At 31.8% G+C, this 20,815-nt stretch overlaps 1 protein-coding gene across 4 annotated transcripts in view; it reads left to right on the forward strand.

Annotated features, from left to right (window-relative positions):
- The window catches only part of ClC-c (chloride channel protein 3), a 232,470-nt gene that overhangs the window by 168,150 nt on the left and 43,505 nt on the right, over positions 1 to 20,815 (forward strand). For all 4 annotated transcript variants that reach the window (XM_035355011.2, XM_035355013.2, XM_035355012.2 and 1 more), the window contains 2 exons: positions 6,845 to 6,930; positions 8,664 to 8,785. In XM_035355011.2, coding sequence (XP_035210902.1) covers positions 6,845 to 6,930; positions 8,664 to 8,785 — 208 coding nt within the window. The remainder of the gene's footprint in view (positions 1 to 6,844; positions 6,931 to 8,663; positions 8,786 to 20,815) is intronic.

Raw genomic sequence — 20,815 nt, forward strand, 5'->3', positions numbered from 1 at the left:
TAATAATCAAGTCATTTAACTGCATAACAGATATGTTGAATAAATTTCTCTGCTGTCACTTTACCAAGTTGTTTAATAACATCCTCAAAATATGCTTACTTTTATTTCATTCAGATTCTAAATTTTTCATATAAACTAACAATAAATAACAAAATTCAATAGTTTTGTGCTGTAACTGGCATCTGTATTTTATACTGTTGCAATTCAATTTCTATGGGATGAATAAAAGTCAAGTTTCTCAAGAAAATGTTTAATTAATCTCTTTGCATGATTAAAAGTTTGAATTTTTCATTTCTTTCCATCTTGTTTGGAAAATGAGTCTTTCCCCCCCTTTTTTTTTCTTACAGTTTTTTATTAAGGAATCTGTTAGTGGTCGCAAGCAGTTTAAGAAGTCTCATGGACAAGTGTTCATTTTCACATGCCTCAAGTGGCAAATATTTTTCATTGCTACATAATGGTTCCATAACTCTATGATTTACATTTAAAAAAGTACATTTTCAAAAGCTGTTAGCTTGGATTTAACAATGTAGTTATATATAATAACAGTTATAACTTGCATTAAGAATTTTATTTATTTCTTATTTTATGCAAAGCTTTGCATTTTATATTAAGTTTTAAAAAACCATGAGCATGTTTATAGTCTTTACAGTTTCTTTATAAAATCTTCTCTAGCATAAAAATATATTAAAATACTTCTATTTTTCTGTTATATACATATCAACTTTAAAGTTTCATGCTATAAAATTAATCAAAAAGTCAAAAATTGGAGATTTTAAGTAATCATACAACTTGATACATAATTATACTAACTGTCAAATGATTACTCTGCACAATAGTGTACCTATTGCATGCTATAGAAATAAAATTCCATGATATTAATATGTCCGTTTTTAAAATGGAGAAGCAAATACCTTAATAAATTGAAATTGTCTTTAACTTACTCTAAATACTTTGAAATGGTAAAATTTTCTCATGGGATCGATTGTAACCATTTCTTTAATGAGTCTGGTCATTTAGGAAATCTGTATGCTAATACTCAAGGGCTGCCATTATAATTTCCTTGGCATAAGACACACAATATTTTAGAGGCATAATGAAACCAGAAAAAAAAATCAACATTAAATTAAAGATACAGACATTCAACTTACTAAAGAAACGCTATGGTTTATTAACACATCTCTCATAACCAAGGGCAAAATTCCCATAACTTGCTAATGCCATCTGAATGACCTCATCGAGGTGGCCTTTGTTTGGCCGAAGGAAATATCTTTCATACCCTCATTGATATAGCTAACAGTTTGTGATGTCACTAAACTTCCAGTCTCCAGTAGGGAGGCTTCTGTTTAAAAAGGTATTGTCCATATGTGGTTGGCTTCTAACCTGCATATAGTTTCAAAAATGTCCTGGGCTACCACTGATTACATTTAGCATGTAGAGCAAATGTTACAAGATGAATTTCGTGTAAAAATCATGTCATGTAAAAATAAATAAAAAAATTTTAATTAGTGGTTGTGCAGTGTAAATACTTACAAATTTCCTTTAAAAAGACTTATTTGAAGGTGTCTCTTCTATATGCAGCTGTCAAGAGCTTTACTGTAATCCCTGTGCCGTTAGATTAATATGAAACTAAACACTTAAAATCCGATCCTTATTCTATAGCGATATAGCATTTCATAGTATATGATTGTTTCATTTCCATAAGAACACCACAGAGTATCCCTCCAGTGAGGGAGACTGAACGATAAATATATAGATTTATATATCTAATTGAAATTATTATATATAGTTGGTGGTAGACAAATGTTGAGAAAATTTGACTTGTCATCCCAATTTTCTGATAATTTTAGGAATAGTTGATATGGTATTCAATATGTCTGTCTTACAGGATGGTTTAGTATTATGGACTAAAGTTTTATGACTAATAATAAGTTCAGGTTTGAATCGATTAATTGAAACATTTTTATTCTTACCATGCATGGAGATGATAAAGGTTTTGTCATGTCGCTCTGTGACAGGATGAGGATCTAAGTATGGTTGTTGAAGAGGCTTAATTGAGTCAATTCTCAAATAAGCATGAGAACATGATTTTAAGGATGGATACATGTGGATAGGTTGTGAACTGTGTTTTGATATTGCAGTGGGAATTGGAGATTGCATTATAGATCATAAACGATTGACACGTGTTGGTTTCGGGGATGGCGGAGAAAGCTGATCTGAGTACAAGGTAGCAGTGTAGGCTAACTCAGAACAAGTTATTTGGTTGTTGTCTTTGATAGAAGATCGAATACCCAAAAGTATAAGAGGTAATAATTATGTCCAGTGAGGGTTTTCTTGTGCTTTTATGCTGTTTTTCAGCTGACAATGGAACCGTTCAAGGATTCCATTTGCTTGAGGACTATAGGTAATGGTACAAATACAATGAGTGCTGTACAGGTGTGTGGATCCCTGAAAAGATGCGATTCAGATTTTCAACCCTGGTCAGTAGTGATAGTGGAAAATTAGAGCTTTACAAGTTTTTTCAGCCAATATATCAGATATCAGAATTACTTTGAGCCATTGCATGAAGCGATTGATTATGTTCAAGAAATTGGTAATGGGCCAATAAAATCGATCTGAATATGAGAAAATGGGGGATTTCGTATGCCTGTATATCTTTGAACATTGTCATTTCTCATAAGCTTTCTTGGAGTTTTTGATAAAAGTATCCATGTTAGGCCAAATGTAATGTTTCTGTATCAGTTTTGAAGTGGCAAGTATACTTGAATGTGAAAGGTTGTAAATACTGTGGAAGATGATAGGTCTAAATGAAAAGGGAATGAAAACACAAGGAACATCGGTTATGGAGTTACAATAGAGATGAGATATCTTCAAGAGGGAAATACTGTGTAGAGAGCTGCAAAGAAGGTCTGCAATTTAGCAATTGTTGTAGCTCATTGTGAGTTGTACTGAGGAAAACTGTTTGAAATCCAGAGTAGATGAGCAAGAAACAGAATCTACTTCTATTTGGGAGAGGGTGTCAACAATAACATATTACTGACCTTTAACATATTGTATATCAGTGGAAAATTGAGATATATAATCTAGGTATTTCATTTGTCAAGGAGAGAACTTTTCTGCTTTTTGTCTGAAAGTGAATGAATGCAAGTGATTTTTCGTCGGTAAATATGACCAAGTTGCGACCTTCTAACGTGCCAAAATTTCATGATAGATTCGTATATTGCCAAAATTTCACGATCATATGTAGACCATTTCTATTGACTCTTATTCAGTTTTGAAGAAAGGAATGCTATTGGCTCCCACTGACCATTTTGGAGTTGCATGAGAGAGCTGCCAATAGCAGTATCAGATGCATCGGTCCAAAGGACTGAGTTGAGCACCAGGAACTGGATGTCTTAAGAGGGTACCTTTCGCAAGAGCTTTTTTTGCTGCTAAAAATGCCTTTTCGGCTTCCTTAGACAACTGCAGAGAATTTTCAGTCTTTTTATTTGGATGGAATGATATCTTTTTGTTAAAATGACCTAGAAATTTAATTAAAGGGGGTCAAAATATGTACAGCATGGGGCACAAATCTGCGATGTTGTGTTAGGCTTGCTGGTCTAGGAAATTTAGAAATTGCATCAACTGAATCTGGAATTAGAAAAATACCTTCTTTAGAGACTTTAAATCCTAAGATATCTAAGGTAGGAACTCCAAATGTACACTTTGAGGCTTTCAGTGCTAAACAATAATGATCTAATCTTTTAAAGAGAGCTCTTAGATGTTTAATATGTTCTTCGTTGCTCTTTTGAGGCAATCAAAATATCATCAATAAATGCATATACACCATTTTGAACTTCTCATTGCCTCCTCGATAAACCTATGAGAAGTGCTTGATGCATTGCACAAAAACCAAATTGCATACAAGTGCACTCAGAAAGTTCAAATGGTGCTCAGATAGCAGTTTTATGGGCATCCTTGGGAGCAATCAGAATTTGATGAAATGCTTTGACTAAATCTGCATGGGAGAATATGTTGCACACATAGAGTTGGCTAGTTAAATCAATAATACTAGGGGTTGGATATTTGTCTTTTTCGGTCTGAGCATTAAGGGCTTTAAAATCACCGACAGGGCGCCAATCATTCGTGTCTTTTTAGGGACCATATACTGTGGGGAAGTGGAATTGCTGTTGGATGGGCAAATGTGGCCTAAATCTAAAATATGCTGAAAATTCCATTTTTGCAATTTTCGAATGGTCAGGTGTGCGTGGTTTAGTAAAAATGTGGGGGGGGGGCAAAATTTTCAACATGATGGCTGAACTGAATGTTTGACAATTTGTTTTGCTCATGGAGTTTGAACACTATGAGGAAATTCATTTAACAGCTTAGAATAATTATTATTACAAAATGTAGATTTCATAGAATATATACTAGCAACATGCAAAATACCATGAGAATTTAATTTGATACAAGTATCATTTAAATGAGGGGCTCTAAGATTTGGTTGGAGGTTAAAATGATGAAGGAAATCTGCATCAATTATAGCAGTTTGAACGATGCATACATAAAAATGATAAACTGTTTTCTTAAACCTAAATCTAAAGATTATGGCTTTTGTTTATATACATTTATCTTAGTATCATTTGCTGCTAGAAAAGTTTGAGTAGGAGTAGTCATTTTATCAAATCTTGAGGCTGGAATTGAAGAACAATCACTAACTTTATCAATTAAAAAGGTAATATTGGTTTTGCGATCACGAACAAATAGGCGACGAAACTTGGAGTGTGAAGCATATATTGCCACTACTCTTTGCTCTGAAAATTTCCATGAAAATTGCAGAGTGGATTACATTTCTTCGCCTAAGAAGCAAATTTTCAGTAGTACCAACATAAATCACACTTCTCAGAGGATTTCTCACAGTTTGTAGTATGACAAAAATTAAGATTATGAGAATCCCTTCTTGAACATCGTAGAAACTTAACGTCCTTGTGAAGCGATTTTATCTCTTTAAGCAGTTCAGAGTTAAGTGTAACACTAGATGATGCACAGATATAAAAAATGTGCTTACCCGAGCAGGTGATACTTCCATTATTTTATATGCTATTTCAGCGGATTTTTGTATGGTTAGAGGGGTGATGCTAAAATAGACTGTGCATTCGTAGATAGTTGTTGTAGAAATAAGCACGTTTATGTATTTATAACTTTTTGAAATATATATTTATGATTTATATATAATAAAGTATTTTACATAATTTAAATAAAAGTTATTTGCTTATTCTTCTAAATGTTTATATTATAAAACTTGTACCTTATGTTTACTATTATTTTATTTTTTTAACAATTAAAATTGTAACAATTTTTTCACTGTATATTCTGTTTCCTTTTTCTTTCTTCTTTTTCTCCCTTTCCTAATTCAAAACGTTGTTAATCTTATATAGCAACTGAATCTACAGATAAGTTTCAAATTTTTGATATATATATATATGTACCATAGATGTTTTGGTAATTTAAATAATTTTTCTTTGTTCAATTCAAGTAGTTGTATGATGTTCAAATCGATTAATTATTGATTGATTAATCTAAGGATATTTCTACGTATCTTACTTATCAGTAGGATTAATTCCATGTGAACATATGTACATGTAAGCTTTTATCTGTGTGAGCATTTCTCTATGTGAGCTTTTTTTTGTGTGGGCATTTTTCCAGTTACTGGATCAGATTTATCAGGAGAACTGATGATATCCATCATGGTCATAGCGATGTCAGGAGGTAGGCTCGCTACACAGTGATTATACTTGTTTGTGGATTCTGTTATAGCCTTTGAAAGATTAAGTTTCTATTTTTGTAATTTGCTAAGAAGATTAAGTTTCTATTTTTGTAATTTGCTTGGAACTGCTAATATACAACAGTTACTTCTAATATTGAGACTGTTACTCAGCTGTCATTCTGATAATTATTTTATAACTAAAAGTTTATCTGCCTTTTTCCATAGCAACATAGCAATGCACCTTATTTGGTTGTTTCATTTCCATATCAGCACCACAAACTTTTGCACAAAGAACATAACGTAGCCTTCAACCTGGATTTGAAACCCAGATAAGGCATGGATGTTTGTAAATGTATAGTGTCTTTGCAGCATTAAAAACTTAAAATACTGTCCATCTAAAAGTTCTTTCAAAAGGCTGGTGATTGGGGAAGAGGTTTAGGAAACCCTGAAATCCGTTCCTTAGTACATTCTCCTTCAAATATTTGACGAAGTTGGAGAAAACCATACTGTTGTATGTAAGGTACCCAAAGGATTACCTATAAGGTGCCAATGATAGGTGTAACCCATTCCTCTTGGCCATGATAAAATTCATAGGCCTGATCTGGTTATAGTTCCTAGTCAGGAGGATTAGAAACAGTAGCAGGGGTTTATTTTGTGTATTATTTAATAATTCATATTTAATTCATAAAATTTTAATTCCTTTTTTGTAAATTGAAAAAATAAATTTGACGACTGTGATAAATTGTGTAGTTATTACATTTCTAAAGAGAATTTAAATGCATATTATTAAATTAAATATAAAACTAATGTGCTTAGGAATGTTAATCTAAAGGGGCAGTTCTGGATTTTGGGATGTTGCTACAGTAAAAGCTGATGCACTATACTTCAATGCTCATTTTAATGTGGTTGTAATTCATCTACAGAATATGAAAGTGTTTTGTTATTCCTTTTATTATTACAGCTTTTTAAACTCTGTTCACAAAGTCTATTAAAAGAATATTGCATCTTAATAGAGGCTAAAGCTCTAATTTCATGAAGTAAAATCGAAATGCTTTATTAAAATTGCATTGTTTTTGGTTTAATTTGAATTTTATTTTTTAGGTACCTGCTGGCCTTTTTATTCCTAGCATGACAATGGGAGCCATCATGGGCAGAATGATTGGAATTGGTATGGAACAAATAGCTATGTAAGTAAAGCTAAGCTTTGCTTTAAACTTATAGTTTGGAAAGCGATTGCTTCTGTTGCTTAAGAATTTACAGAATGCATACATTCTGGGGACTAATCAATTAACTCTAAATTCAGAATCTGCCTTAATTATTTTATTATTTTTGTTATTACTTACTGCCTGATGTATTCCTTTATTAAGTAATAACTTTAACTGAAAGATATGTTAAGAGTTTAAACATTTCTTCATGTGATCTGACAGCTGTTGCTTATTGGACTTGGAAAACCTCTCTTAAACCTATTTTATAATGAAAGCCAGTCATCTTTGTATATTGCATGAAGATGTAGCAATCTATGAAATGATTATCATGAGGATTGTTTTCAAGTACAGTCAAAAGTCGTTAATCCGGACTCGTCGGGACTTCGGCAATTCCGGATTATTGATTTTTCCGGATTATAGATCATCAGTTTAAATCTCGTAAGATGGCATGCAGAAATTCTAAAATTAAAAATATGAAACCGTAATTTATGAAATAAAGAACAATTATGATCTAAAGGGTATCAAAATTTACACACACAAAAAAAGCTTAATATTTATTTGTTTACTTTATTAAACATTTCTTTCAATGTAAGTTGTTTAAGTTGCTTCATTTTATGTGATAATACTTTCTCTTTAATTCTATAAACAGACATAATTTCTTGTTCAGTTACAAAGTTCCACTGTTCAAGTCCCATTAATTGCTGTGCCGAGAATACTGACTAACTTGTCACTCGAAATTTTTTCGTTTTCACTAACCTCTCTGTCACATTCTTCATGTCTTTATCCGTTTTTTGCAGCAATTCCACTTTTTGTTTGTTGGACATTGAAACATACTTTCGTTTTGTAGATCCTGTGGAAGTTCCAGCATCGGAAATTCTATTTGACATAATTGAAAGTTCAACTTTTATAAAATTGCTCTTACAGTCTGTAAAAAATAATAAGCGGGATCCAATTCGAAGATTAAGGAACAACGCAATCATTAACATTAAGTGAAATAGATAATTAGATAATTTTAGCTTACACCGTCCGTTATACATTAAACGCGCAGGCGAAAACGTATTCTGCACTTGTGCACACGCATATGCGTAGTAGTCAAGGTCTTAGGCGCACGCGTAAAACGCCTGTGCGCATGTGCCAACGCGGCGCATGCGCAGAAAGTTTTTAGCTTTGAGGTCCGGATTATAGATCATTCCGGATTATGGGTGTCCGAATTAACGACTTTTGACTGTACTACAAAAATTAATGGATTATTGTCAATTAAAAATTTGATTTGTGTTAAAAGAATTTGCTAAGAGTAAACAATTTTATAATTTTCATCAATTCTAGTAACAAATGCTTTTTTTTTTGTTCCTAACTGGAAATTTAAAAAAAGATACATTGTAGAACATTTTGTTCCGTAATTCTATGGTTAATGCTACATATTGAGAATGTTTTCATTGGTGTAACAGTTGAATGTTGCATCACAATTCTTGATTGCTGCATCTTGTCAATTATTTTCTGTCTTTGATGATAAAGGTCATACACATGCTTTTAATTTTAAAGCATCTATATTTTTTATCTGCTTTGAGTAACTAAATGGGGAAAATATGAAAATCTGTAAGTTAATGCAAGTAAAGTGATTTCGTATTATTGCATAATAATTATAAATTTTGTTTGCATTTTGGAAAAATATTAAAAATTATCTTACTATTTCTTTTTGTTGAAATCCATTTTAGGTCATACAGCCATTTGCATATCTTTCAAAAGGCTTGCCCTGAAGGTCAGAGTTGCATGACACCAGGTTTATATGCTATGGTTGGGGCTGCAGCCTGTTTAGCTGGAGTTACTAGAATGACAGGTAGTAATAACTAGCATAAACTTTAAGTTATGTCAGTATTTTGTCATCTAAAATATGCTGATTTGAGAAGAAAGTAGAAAAGTAAAAAATTCCCCAAATATATTATATCTTTAATTTTGGGCAGATAAGATGTACCTGTTTAAAAGTTGAAATTTGAAGTTTGTGGTGTAGCTAAAGGAATTTTAGTTTTTCGGTGTCTCTAAAGAATTTCACTAGTTTAAATTATAAGTTATACATGAGGGAAATGGTTAATGTAGAATTCGCTGCAACCTTAGCCTAATACGAGTGCTCAGGTTGCACTAAAGGGAAATGCATCAAGTTTGAACTTGCAAACTCAGTTAACTACAGTAGGGTGCTTTTGGTGTAAAGGCATCATAATTTTTGTTCTTTCTGCTGAACTTTGTAGGTTTATCTGCCTTTTTTGACAACCATCTTTTTTTAACAGTCACAGGAACTTTCATTTCACGAAGTTCTTTGTTAATTCTTACATGTGTGTCTCATTTCTTTTGTGACTGGCTTATTGTTTACATATTGCACTGCTCCCTTTATTGTTTGGGGTTGTTGAATTTTCTTCCTGCTTGGAGAAAAAGTGACAAATACAGCTAGGCAGTAAAGAAAGTGATTGAAGTTGGAAATTGAACTGCAGCTAGAAGGTTTCAAGAGGACAAGGAGTGCATTCGATGCTGGAAGTCTGAAAAAGAATTGGAGAAATGGACAATAGAGCAGACAGAAAAATGATTATTAGTGTCAACAGTTAGAATTCTCCTTTGAGCAAAAGTAATTGCTCAACAAATAGGCATTAAAAACTTTGTTGAATGACGTAACTGGTGTTTCCGGTTCATGAAATTAAAGAAATTATCCATCAGGAAGAAAATATCATTTTGTCAGAAGCTTATGCTTGGAAAAAAGATAGCTTTTTTGGAGGACACTTCTAAGAAAATTATCAAACAAAATTTGAATTTACAGCAACATGGTGTGTAGTCATCCTTAAAAGTGCCTATAAGCTCTTATATTTGAAATTATATTATAAAGACTCTTATAGGTGCTTACTTTTTCTCTAATGCATTTTTTTATGAATTTGCATCTTTATCGTATCAAAGCCAAAGCTACATAAACAACTTTTCTTCCATGCCTGGAGCATCAGATAGTGAATCATACTTCCTGAAATAGCATTTCTCCCCTTTTTCTGCATTAATGTAACCTTTGATTTGCGCAAAAACAGATCGTGAACATTGTTCTATTGGTTAGAGAATTGTGAAAAGGGTAGAAAATTCTGGTACATTACATATTGTTTTCATGCCATCCACAGACTATAGAGATTTAAACTTCTATCAAGATTTTAATAATCTGCATTCTCATTCTACATGGACAGTTCATATTCACATTTATTTATGATCCTTATGCTTATATTATAAGCACATGTATGAATATTTATAATATATTTCCCATAAATGCTGAAAAGCATAAGTAAGTTTAAAAAATGTGTAAGTGTGTTTTTAACACATATTGGCTTTCTAAGGAAGAATATTCTGAATGGCCTAAACAAAGTGAAAACTGTCACAAGGGTATTTGTTCCTGGTGTAAAACTGAAATCAGCATAGGAGAGGCTGCTTTAAAGTGTCGCATGTAACGTAAGTAAACTTTTTACTATTTAATTATTATTAATTCTAATGTGTGAAATTAAAAAATTAAAATCTGCTGTAGACTACCAATTTATTATTTTTTTAAATTTTCATTTTCTGCTGTCAAAAAGCTTTTTTCATGCTATTCTTTGTATGTATTCCCCTTCCTATTATTTCTGTATTTCATGTGTATCTTCCAAGCTGGGAATTTTTGGCTTGCTTTTTCAATTTTTTTGCGAATGCATTATACAGTACGTAAGTGTGTGTGTGGGGTTATAAGAGTCTGGTTCCTCCCCTTTCTCCGAAAAATCTCATATATTGAAACCATTACAGTTCGCAGCAAAACAAGCAACGGACTTTTGTTTTGGTCACTTTCCATTCTGAATTGAATAAGGCTAAAAGTTCTGCAGCCTACCAACCCAAACAAAAGGTGATTCTATTTCAGAAATTTAATGTCGTCTTTTCAAAATTAGAATGAAAAACAGTCTGGGTTGGTAAATCTCTCTCTTTTCCATTATTTATTCTCCAAATACTGGCAGCTGTTGGTTTCAATTGCATAATACCATGTGTGGAAGAATTAAAGGTGTTAGTATTGTGCAATAATGTTTGCAGTATTCTGCAAAGATAATTAGTTTTTACATTAAATCTCGGATTTGTTTATGAGCACTTAAAAGTGTTTTATTGTGCTTGCTGAATAGAATACTTTTCAGTTAGTCTATGTTTTTTATAAATGCATTTTTATAACTTTTACATTTCTGGTGATAATTGGACTACAGATAATAGTTTTTTTTTTTTTTTCTTTTTAATCACGAGCAACATGTGTTATCTAATCAATGTTAAATTAAGATCTTCATGCTATTTTTTATTCTAAGCATTTGTTGTTACGAAAGATACTGAAAGATAGTGAAATATTCTTTAAAATTATATTTAATGTTCATATCAAAATGCCAAAACATTATTTAGCCAAAAAGTCTAAAAATCAGCTACGGTCTACCCCCTCCCTCTTTTTCCAGTTTATCCAGTGATTTTAGATTTCGAGCAATCTGCAATTTCCAAGCATGCCACTTATTTAAGCTTTTACTGTATAAAGGATGACAGGATGAAGCAATTTCCCATCTTCTGATTTCAGAAGTGTTCCTTTTTATACTTATTTTTGCTTAAATTACTTTGCAATATCTATTTAAGGAAAAACTATCATATAGTGAAAATTTAGAAAATGTTCAAACCATTGATTAAATTATTTAAATATTAATAAGTATGAAAAAATAAACAAATGTACAATAAATTCTATTTATTTTTAGGTGCCAAGCATAAAAAGTTTCTGAAGAGGGAAAATACAGCTTTTGTTGGAATAACAAGGCTTTTTCCAATTGTATTAGTGTTGCACCTTTCAGATTCCGAAGTGTTATTTGTGCTTTGCGAAATTTAGATACTTTAGATAATGTTGTATGAGCTTCAAAAGGTGTCTTGGATGCTGAAATTTTGTAGTATTTGAAAATGGTGACTAGTCATTACTCTTATACATCTAGCAGTGACTTGTGTAAACTTTTTTCAAGTATGTTCAGTGACAATGTTATAGTAAGATGCTTTCCTTATAGTGTGGGAAAACTTACTTATTTCTGCCATTTTGGATTCACACCTTATTTCCAGAGCCTCATGTATGACGAATTTAAGAAAATAACCCACTTTACCTTGTTATTTGACGAGACAGAATAAAACAAATTTTAAAAAAGCAATTAGATTTGCAGTATCAGATATTGGCAATCTGACCAAAATAAAGTTGTAACTCAATTTTTGACATCTATTTTTATGGAGCTTGAAACAGCTGCTAATATTTTTGAAAGTTTTCACATGGCAGTTAAAAAACTAGATATAAGAAAGCTGCTACAAATAAGTGTGGATTGCCCAGCCATAAATTGGAAGTTTTAGGAAGCCCTCCTACATAAACTAAAAAAGGAATATAGCATTTAATGTATATCTGTTGGTAGATGCAGCTTGCATATTTTGAGCAGTGCTTCACATAAAGGAGCATTCACTATAAGCTGGGACATACATTCTGGTTTAGGAGCACTCTACTATCTATTAAATCTCCAGCACGTCGAGAAGATTTTTCAACAACAAGTGTACATAAAACTTTGCCATTGAAATTTTGTAATCATATGCAGCTAGAGAATGTACCAGTACGTTTGCATGCTTTTGAAATTTGGGAAGATATAAAAGGTTATGTCAAGCTAATTGGTAAAGAAATATATACAGAAATAACTAGTAAATCATATGAACTAATAAGTGTTGCGATTGAAGGCAAATCAATGCCTGTAAAATTCCTTTTTTTCATTTCTGTAGCTAAATTGGTCAAACCCCTTTTTGGAATTGTACCAAAGTGAGGAACCACTTGTTCCTTTTTTGTTTTTGATTTACAAAAATTAGAGCAACTTTTGCAGCATTTCGAAATTGTAAAAGAAAAGTACATGCTAAAAATTCAGTTCATCACTGAAATATTTGTGTAATGCTGATTTTTCTGAGAAAGTTATAGTAAATTAAGTAATTAAAATTAGTGTAGGGTTTAGTGCTGATGAGCTCTTGCAAGAACCATACGCTAAAAATGTAATCATGGATGAAGATTACTTTTCTTTTAAATGTGACTTACAAGCTTTTATTTTACAGCTTCTTGAAAAGCTGGAGAAATGTCCAGTTCATTATTCATTATTTCATTTTTTTTAATCTAATGTATATGGCAGTAAACAACACAAATGCATACAAGAAAATGAAGTATATTGATGCATTTTCTGTAAAAGTAACATTGCAGAAGAAGTATGCAATAACATTCTTTTGTTGGATGAGGGTTTAGTATCAATAAAAATATAGAAACAGAAAAATCTGGGGCAAAATTCATGCATTGCCCAGCACATAGTTTGTAATTATGTGAAGCATGGTGGTGGAGTCCCCAATGTGTCAATTACGAAAGAGATAAGAGTGGCAGCTTCATCAGCTCATAAGCATGGTGGTGGAATCTCCAATGTGTTAATTACGAAAGAGATGAAAGTGGCAGCTTCATCAGCTCATTCACAGTATCAGTTTTATTTGGAAGAATAGAAAAGAAAAAGAAATTCAAAATAAAAAAAGGGAAAGAAAACTGTCTTGGAAAGAGAAGTTAAAAGTGCTTGAAAATAAAGCAAATGCACTTTTTGAGAAACTTTTATCCTTAAACTAAATCTAATGTTAACAACTATTTTTAAAAAACAAACTCTGTAAAGAGAACTGGATTTAGACATTAATGAAAAAGAGACAAAAGCAAAATATTATTCATTAATAAGCCATAAATCTTTTTTATGCAATAAAGAACTTTGTATGAATATAATACATATGGCTTATTACTATTTATTTTCTCTATTTTAACTGAAATTTCATCATTAAATCTTGGAATATAGTTTAGTTTTGCATAGGTTTCCCCTCCCTTTCTCTCTCATTGTAAACTAGTTCTGTAAATTAAAGTGTTATTTAAAATTTTAAAAATAATCGTAATTGTTTTCCATGGTTGAGTAATGTTAATTCCCTCTTAATAAAAACTGAATTTCTCATATTTTAAATTACAATTTAAGTCTATTTTTTCTTTTAAGATTATTCAGCTGTGTATATATGTAATTAAATAGGTGCTTATTTTTTTCTTAAAATGTGCTTGTAGTTCCTTATTTTTTTAACTAAAATGTGGCTACTAACCCTGGGAAAGTAATATGGATAGAGGGCCCTTTACTTTTGATTGTTCTCCGAGCAAAACTGTTCATTTAATAGGTTAAAAACACTTTTGTGTTTAAAAAAATACTTTCAGTGTTTCTTTTTGCATGAAAAAACTTCTTACTTGTGTTTTGGGTTGTGCTGCCAATGATGAAATGTTAAGCCCTTTCATAATTTTCGAAGAAAAGCAGTTCAAAAAGAAAGCCCCTAAAGAGGTCATCATTTGCTCCAATGAAAAAGAATGTAAAAAGAAGTGATGTTGTTTTGGTTGAGAGAAATCTATTGAAAAGTGAAAGGGGCTTTTCCTCAGAGACTTATTGTTCTGGATTCAGTGTTGTCCTATTTGGTGGATATAAGAAAATCTGAAGCAATAAAAGTTTGCAGCGAAGCAATAAAGTACGTCTCAGTGGTATCAAGTGGGCTAACAGAAATTTTACAGTCACTGGATTTCACCATCAGTAGAATTTCAGTTACGAACTAGAAAAGCAGTGTGAGGAATAGATGTGGACTATATTCCTTCATGAATTCCTGATGGATCAGAAAAGCTTCATATGAGAAGATTGCCTTGTGGGTCAATAAAGCATAGTAGCAGTCAGTCGGAGCTGGTACAATCATATCAGCTTTCATTAAATCGGAAGTCATTGATAAAGAAGATGAAAATAAAGATTGTGATTGTGAACAAAGTGATGAAAGTGATCTTGATGGTCATTTGTTAAGTTTATTTAATTTTGATATTGATCACTCAGAATTTAAATATTTTGTATAATTACTTTGCACCTAATGTTTGTGATTATATAAATGCAATTTATTTTAATCATAAAATTTTGTTTACCTAATTTTCAGATATTGTTTTTCATAGTATAGTAATTTCTAGTAATAAAAAGGTTTATCAAACCCGTAAAAATAATGTCTAATAGAAATCAGCCGAGTTTGTCTTTACAAGTTCAAAGTAAAATGTTTGTTAATTTTTTTATTTATTTATATTTATAATTATTTGGTAGATATTATGAAATGCTATCAATGATAATTACATCAATATGTAACAGAATTACTGAATAAAGGAATATTGAATACCATGTTTCTGGATTCATTGCTGCGCCATATACGGCAGTGCAGCTTATCCGATGAATTTTCACTCTCTTTGGCCAGTAAACGTGCAAGCTTTCACTTTTTTAAAATCAAATATCAGATATATGCTGGGCCAAAGATAATTGCTCTGTTTTAAGTTGTAGAAATAATTTTTGCATTATTATCAAAAAATAGTTTACTGTCAAAACTAAAATATGTAATAACAGGAGAGCAAAAATTCAGAAAATTATATTCACTTGGCAAGTTTGTAATTTCTGAGTTTCTGGTAAATTGTAGCTTTGGGGTATTTTGCATTTAATTATATATGTGGTATTAATACATATATATACCTTCCACTTTTTATGTCTATAAATAAAATGAAGTCAACAAGTTTTGTTTATTGTTGAGAGCAGTTTATTTTTACCTTTTGCAGTGTCTAAAAACAACATTTTAGGAAATATATTTTCTGTCATTAGATTAACAGTAAGCAGTTTTGTGCTGTATATTACATAATAAAAAAGTAGAACATATAGAATAATTTGCAAAAATGTATAAGCATAATATTCTTGTTAAAATAAGATGTTTGATATCTTTTTGCATTAATGGATATTAATCCCTTTTTAATTTTTTTTTAGATGAAACTAAAATTTAGGGCATGGATTCCCAAACTTTTCCATGCATTGGCCCCTTTTAAAAAACAAGTGGTTTTCTTCATCAACCCTTTACATTTTGTGTAATTTACAGCATACAACATAACCAAAATACAAGTTCTTGCACAATAATGACAACAATTAAGCTAAGAATATGAACAAAAGTTTTAGAAAAAATTGTTTATTACATTCAAGTTTTGTTATTTTTGTATTATTAGTAGTATTATTAATTTTACGAATATAAAGAAGTTTTTAGAAACAAAATCAAAGTTTCTAATTGCACATAAGCTTAATTTGAATTAATATAAAGGTTGTGCTTGATGTATTGAAGCAGTTTTTTTTAATATTTGGCTTAAAATTTGCAGACTTAACTCTTAAACCACCATGTTCAAAAATATTCAAACTGTTTCTTCTTTTCCCCAATAAGTTATTCACTTGATTAAAGCCTGATTCAGATGGAAAAGTGAATAATATTGGTTCAGAAAGTGATGAAACTCAGCAAACAGAGAGAGAGCAGCAGACGATAAGTGATCTTTATTTCGGAATTATGTGCGTGATACAGAGCAAGAACAGCATCGTCTGTAGGACTACCTTGGACAGTTATACATGAAGCAACATGTCTAGATACAGAGTCAATGAGACTATGGATGTTGTCTTGAGGAATGACTCCGCGTTCCCTGTCAACCATTAGCAGTAGTTTGTCTTCTGAATGTGGCAGTGGATTGGTGAGGAATTAGGACGGAACGGGGGGGGGGGGGCCAGGGAAGCATCTGTACACCTTGCAGAGCATGTTGGCCAGTACAAGCAGTGTGTGGCCAAGCATTATCCTTCTCATTGGGCCATCACAGTGCTCTGTATATGAACTAGACCTGGAATTATACACAAATGTTTTCCAAACCATGATGCTACGTTGTTATGCAGTGGGTTGTTCCACGATTGCTGCCAGATTGGACCTGTCTCCACTTTGATGCCACACTCATGCACGGCGACTATCACTGGGGAAATAGAAGTGTGACTCATCTGAGAATACGACCCTATGTCATTCTTGCTCGAGCCTTACATTTTTCCAGATGTTGGCATCTATAATTTGGAGTCAGTGGTTGTCTTCTTAATGTACTTTATAGAAAACAGAAAACTGTCCACCAGTTGACGGCAAATGGTGCTGGTCAATATGGGAACATCCAGTGTATCTTAAACATGCTTCAAGATGGAGGTAGAAGTGGCTTGCAGGTGTGCCACCACGTCGATCCATGCATGCTGACGTCGCCCCTCAAACTTGCCGTATTTCGCTGTTTCCTTCCATTTCATTGTTGTCGCCTGTCTGCTGGAACTGCCTCTGTTGTTGACGTCTCAACTATTACGACATTCTCTGCTATTATACATATCTTCTGAGGCAAGAAAAAATTTTCTATGATGATTTCCATAGCAGAAATAACAGCATGAAAATTGAACATTTTGCAGATTCCTTCCCTTATATGTTCTTCAACGTTGCGGGAGAGCTGGACGTTTCATATCATTTGCATAACTCGATGACATGCATTTACCGTGAAATTTCCGTAATTTTTGGGCTATTCCTTGGGGTTGCATTTTCAGTTTTGGGTAGTGTACGATTTGAGGAAATACTATCTTTTTCAGTAGTGAACAGTCGTATTAAGTTATTGGTGTAATAGAATTTATCATAACATTGATAACTTGTGCGTAAATATTATTTATTTTCAAATTGGTGTCCCTAGGAATAAATCAATTAGCCTTTGTGATACCTTTTTATATCACTGCATAAAAAATTTATACATTTAAAAATATATTATTGATTTAAAAATTATTGTGGAATATTTTTCCCTCATATTTATTTCTCTCTTACTATGTGACATAACTATATAAATATAAATTAATAATCAAGTTTTGTAATCAATGTTATCTTGATTATGCAGATCAATTACTGGTGCATATTTACTTACCGCCTCATCAGTGACCCTCTTTAATATTTCATTTAGCCCCAGGTGGTGAATATTGATCCTCATTTCAATATCCCTGATTTGGGGGGGGATTTGAAATAATTATAGTCAACTTATTTAAGTATTTTGTATGTGCATACAGTAGAGTAATTTTTAATTGTATTTCAAAAATTTAAGTTCTTAAAATTTATAAGTGTAGTAACCTGACAAGAATAATAGATGAGTTGTTTTTGCATATTTTCTGTCATTTCTGTTGAGTGTTCTGATAAGTTGGAAATTCAAGCATTGAGACATAGCTTATTTTAAAATGAATTACAAATCTGCTTTTCTAGCAAAAAACATATTTTAAATATTGCATCAACAGTTGAAAAGCTAGTATTTTTCTTGCAGAGGGGTGTATGGATTTAATATGCAGAGCTGTTTTAAAATCATTTATAGTTTTGTAGTAAGTGATAGTGTAGTAACTACGAAACTTTATCACATTTACTGTCAATTTTTGTTTTGAATTAAACTTCGTAAAAAATATAGAAATGTTTTATGAAAGAGTTCCTAAGATGTTTTCTCTGAAGAGAGTTCAGGTCCTGCATGAAATGTTTTTTCCAGCAGTAGTTATGAATTTTTTAACTTATTTAAAATAAAGCATGAAAAGCTGAATCTGAAGGAGAGTGTTATGTAATTGTAGAATGAATGTTCAAGTTAGCAAAGTATTTTGATACGAGTTAAAATCTTTTCTTGTACTACTTCAGCATTAAAGATTTTATTATTTAATGACTAACTATTTTAAAAGAATATAAGATTTAGTGATAATTATTGAAGGATAACTGTGATTCCCCTTCCCCGTATTGCAGTTCCTCTGACCTCTATGTTATATGCTCTGTGTTATACTTCCAAAAAATCTAACATCAAAGTACACCCCATAAAAAAGGATGCAAGTGGAATGCACCTACCAAGCAATATGTTCTACAAAGATATTTAAAAACTAAAACTGCAGTTATTAAAAAAAAAAAAGGAACTACAGTCAAAAGTCGTTAATCCGGACTCGTCGGGACTTCGGCGATTCTGGATTATAGATCATCAGTTTAAATCTGGTAAGATGACATGCAGAAATTACAAAATTAAAAATATGAAACCGTAATTTGTGAAATAAAGAACAATTATGATCTAAAGGGTATCAAAATTTACAAAAAAAAAAAAAAAAAGCTTAATATTTATTTGTTTACTTTATTAAACATTTCTTTCAATGTATGTTGTTTAAGTTGCTTCCTTTCATGTGATAATACTTTCTCTTTAATTCTATTAAACAGACATAATTTCTTGTTTAGTTACAAAGTTCCGCTGTTCAAGTCCTATAATTGCTTTAAATCATATCAAAGATGGAGTACATCGACATGAAATACTACATTTAGTAATGAATTATAAACTAAATAAAATAAAAGCATCTGCCGTGAAGATAAGGATAGTGCTGACAGATCAACTTCCAATTCATTACGCGTCACGGCGTTTCCCCCCTCCCCCCGCCGCAGAGCAGCGTGAAATTGTTAAACAGGTTTCGGATTTCGAAACATACTTTCGCTTTGTAAATCCTTTACATATTAGTAAATGTATATTGGAAATTCTATTTGACATAATCGAAAGTTCAAGCTTACTTTTATAAAATTGCTCAACAATCTGCAAAAAATAATAAGCCGTAACCAATTCGAAGATTAAGGAACAATGCAATCTGCAACATTAACTGAATTAGATAATTTTAGCTTACCTTTTACCATCCGTTATACATTAAACGTGCATGCGCACACATATATTTGCAGCCGTAAAGGTCTTACGCGCACGCGTAAACGACTCTGCGCGTGCGTCAAAGCGACGCATGCGCAGAAAGTTTGTAGCTTTGAGGTCCGGATTATGGGTGTCCGAATTAACGACTTTTGACTGTAATAGCAAAAGCACTAAATAAATCCATAAAATTCATATTTCTTAAGTCACTCGTGTTTTGATTTTAGAACAGGGTCCACAAAAAAACTTGACTTTACTCATTTAACAGCTGATTCATTATAACAGGCTTATCCCCCATCTAGAACATATTTCCTAATCATGGAAATTCTTTAGTAATACATTTTACTCTTAAAAATTGTTATGTAATATTAGTTTCATAATCTTTTAAAAACTGAAGTAGTGGTTAACTATAAATTCACTTTAAATGATTCTTTGTTAAAAAATACTTAACATCAGTACAAAATAAGCTATTAACTGAGTTTTGGCTACTGCAAATTAGATTGGTTTATGGTTTGCATATGTATGCCTTCCAGCATTGTATACTTGAAGAAGCCTTTGTGCATCTCATCAAAGATTGGTTAAAGTATTTTTACTTTACAAAATGTTATCCCAGTAAATAGACAGGTGATTGTAATGGTAAGTGGTAGTAAATGATGATTCACCAATATGGAGTGGAAATGTTCAAATATGGTAATGAGGGTATCTAAAACATTGCTGTGTATGATATAATAAATGAATGTAGATCTAAATTCTTACCTTTGTCTTTCCCATAGCCAAACGAAATTATTGTTACAGTGGGCTTTAGGCCTAATAGACATAGCTTAATGTAATATATCTGATTTTGAGCTAAAAATTTCATTTTAAATAGTTTGGGTAATGAAATTTTTTGATAAACTGAAATGAAATTCTAATGTCAGTGGAATCTTAACCTATAAGGTGAGCTAAAGCAGTGGTAGAAGAATATGTATGGGAAATCTAAGTGCAATCTAAGCTGTACATTTTTACAGGGTTCATAGCGGTCCTTACAAGTGCTTATAAGTCCTTATATTTGAAAATAAAATATAAAGACCCTTATAGGTGCTTACTTTTTCTTTAAAGCCCTTATTATTTTGTTTTTAGTGCTTATTTTTTGCTTTTAGTGCTTTTTTAATGAACGCGCATTCCACCCCCCCCGGTACCAAAGCGGAAACTAAATAAACAACTTTTCTTTCTTATATGGAACGTCAGATGGTG

Source organism: Stegodyphus dumicola, chromosome X1, assembly GCF_044657685.1.
Source record: "Stegodyphus dumicola isolate Sdum_Otavi_A_Nest chromosome X1, ASM4465768v1".
Lineage (NCBI taxonomy): Eukaryota > Metazoa > Arthropoda > Arachnida > Araneae > Eresidae > Stegodyphus > Stegodyphus dumicola.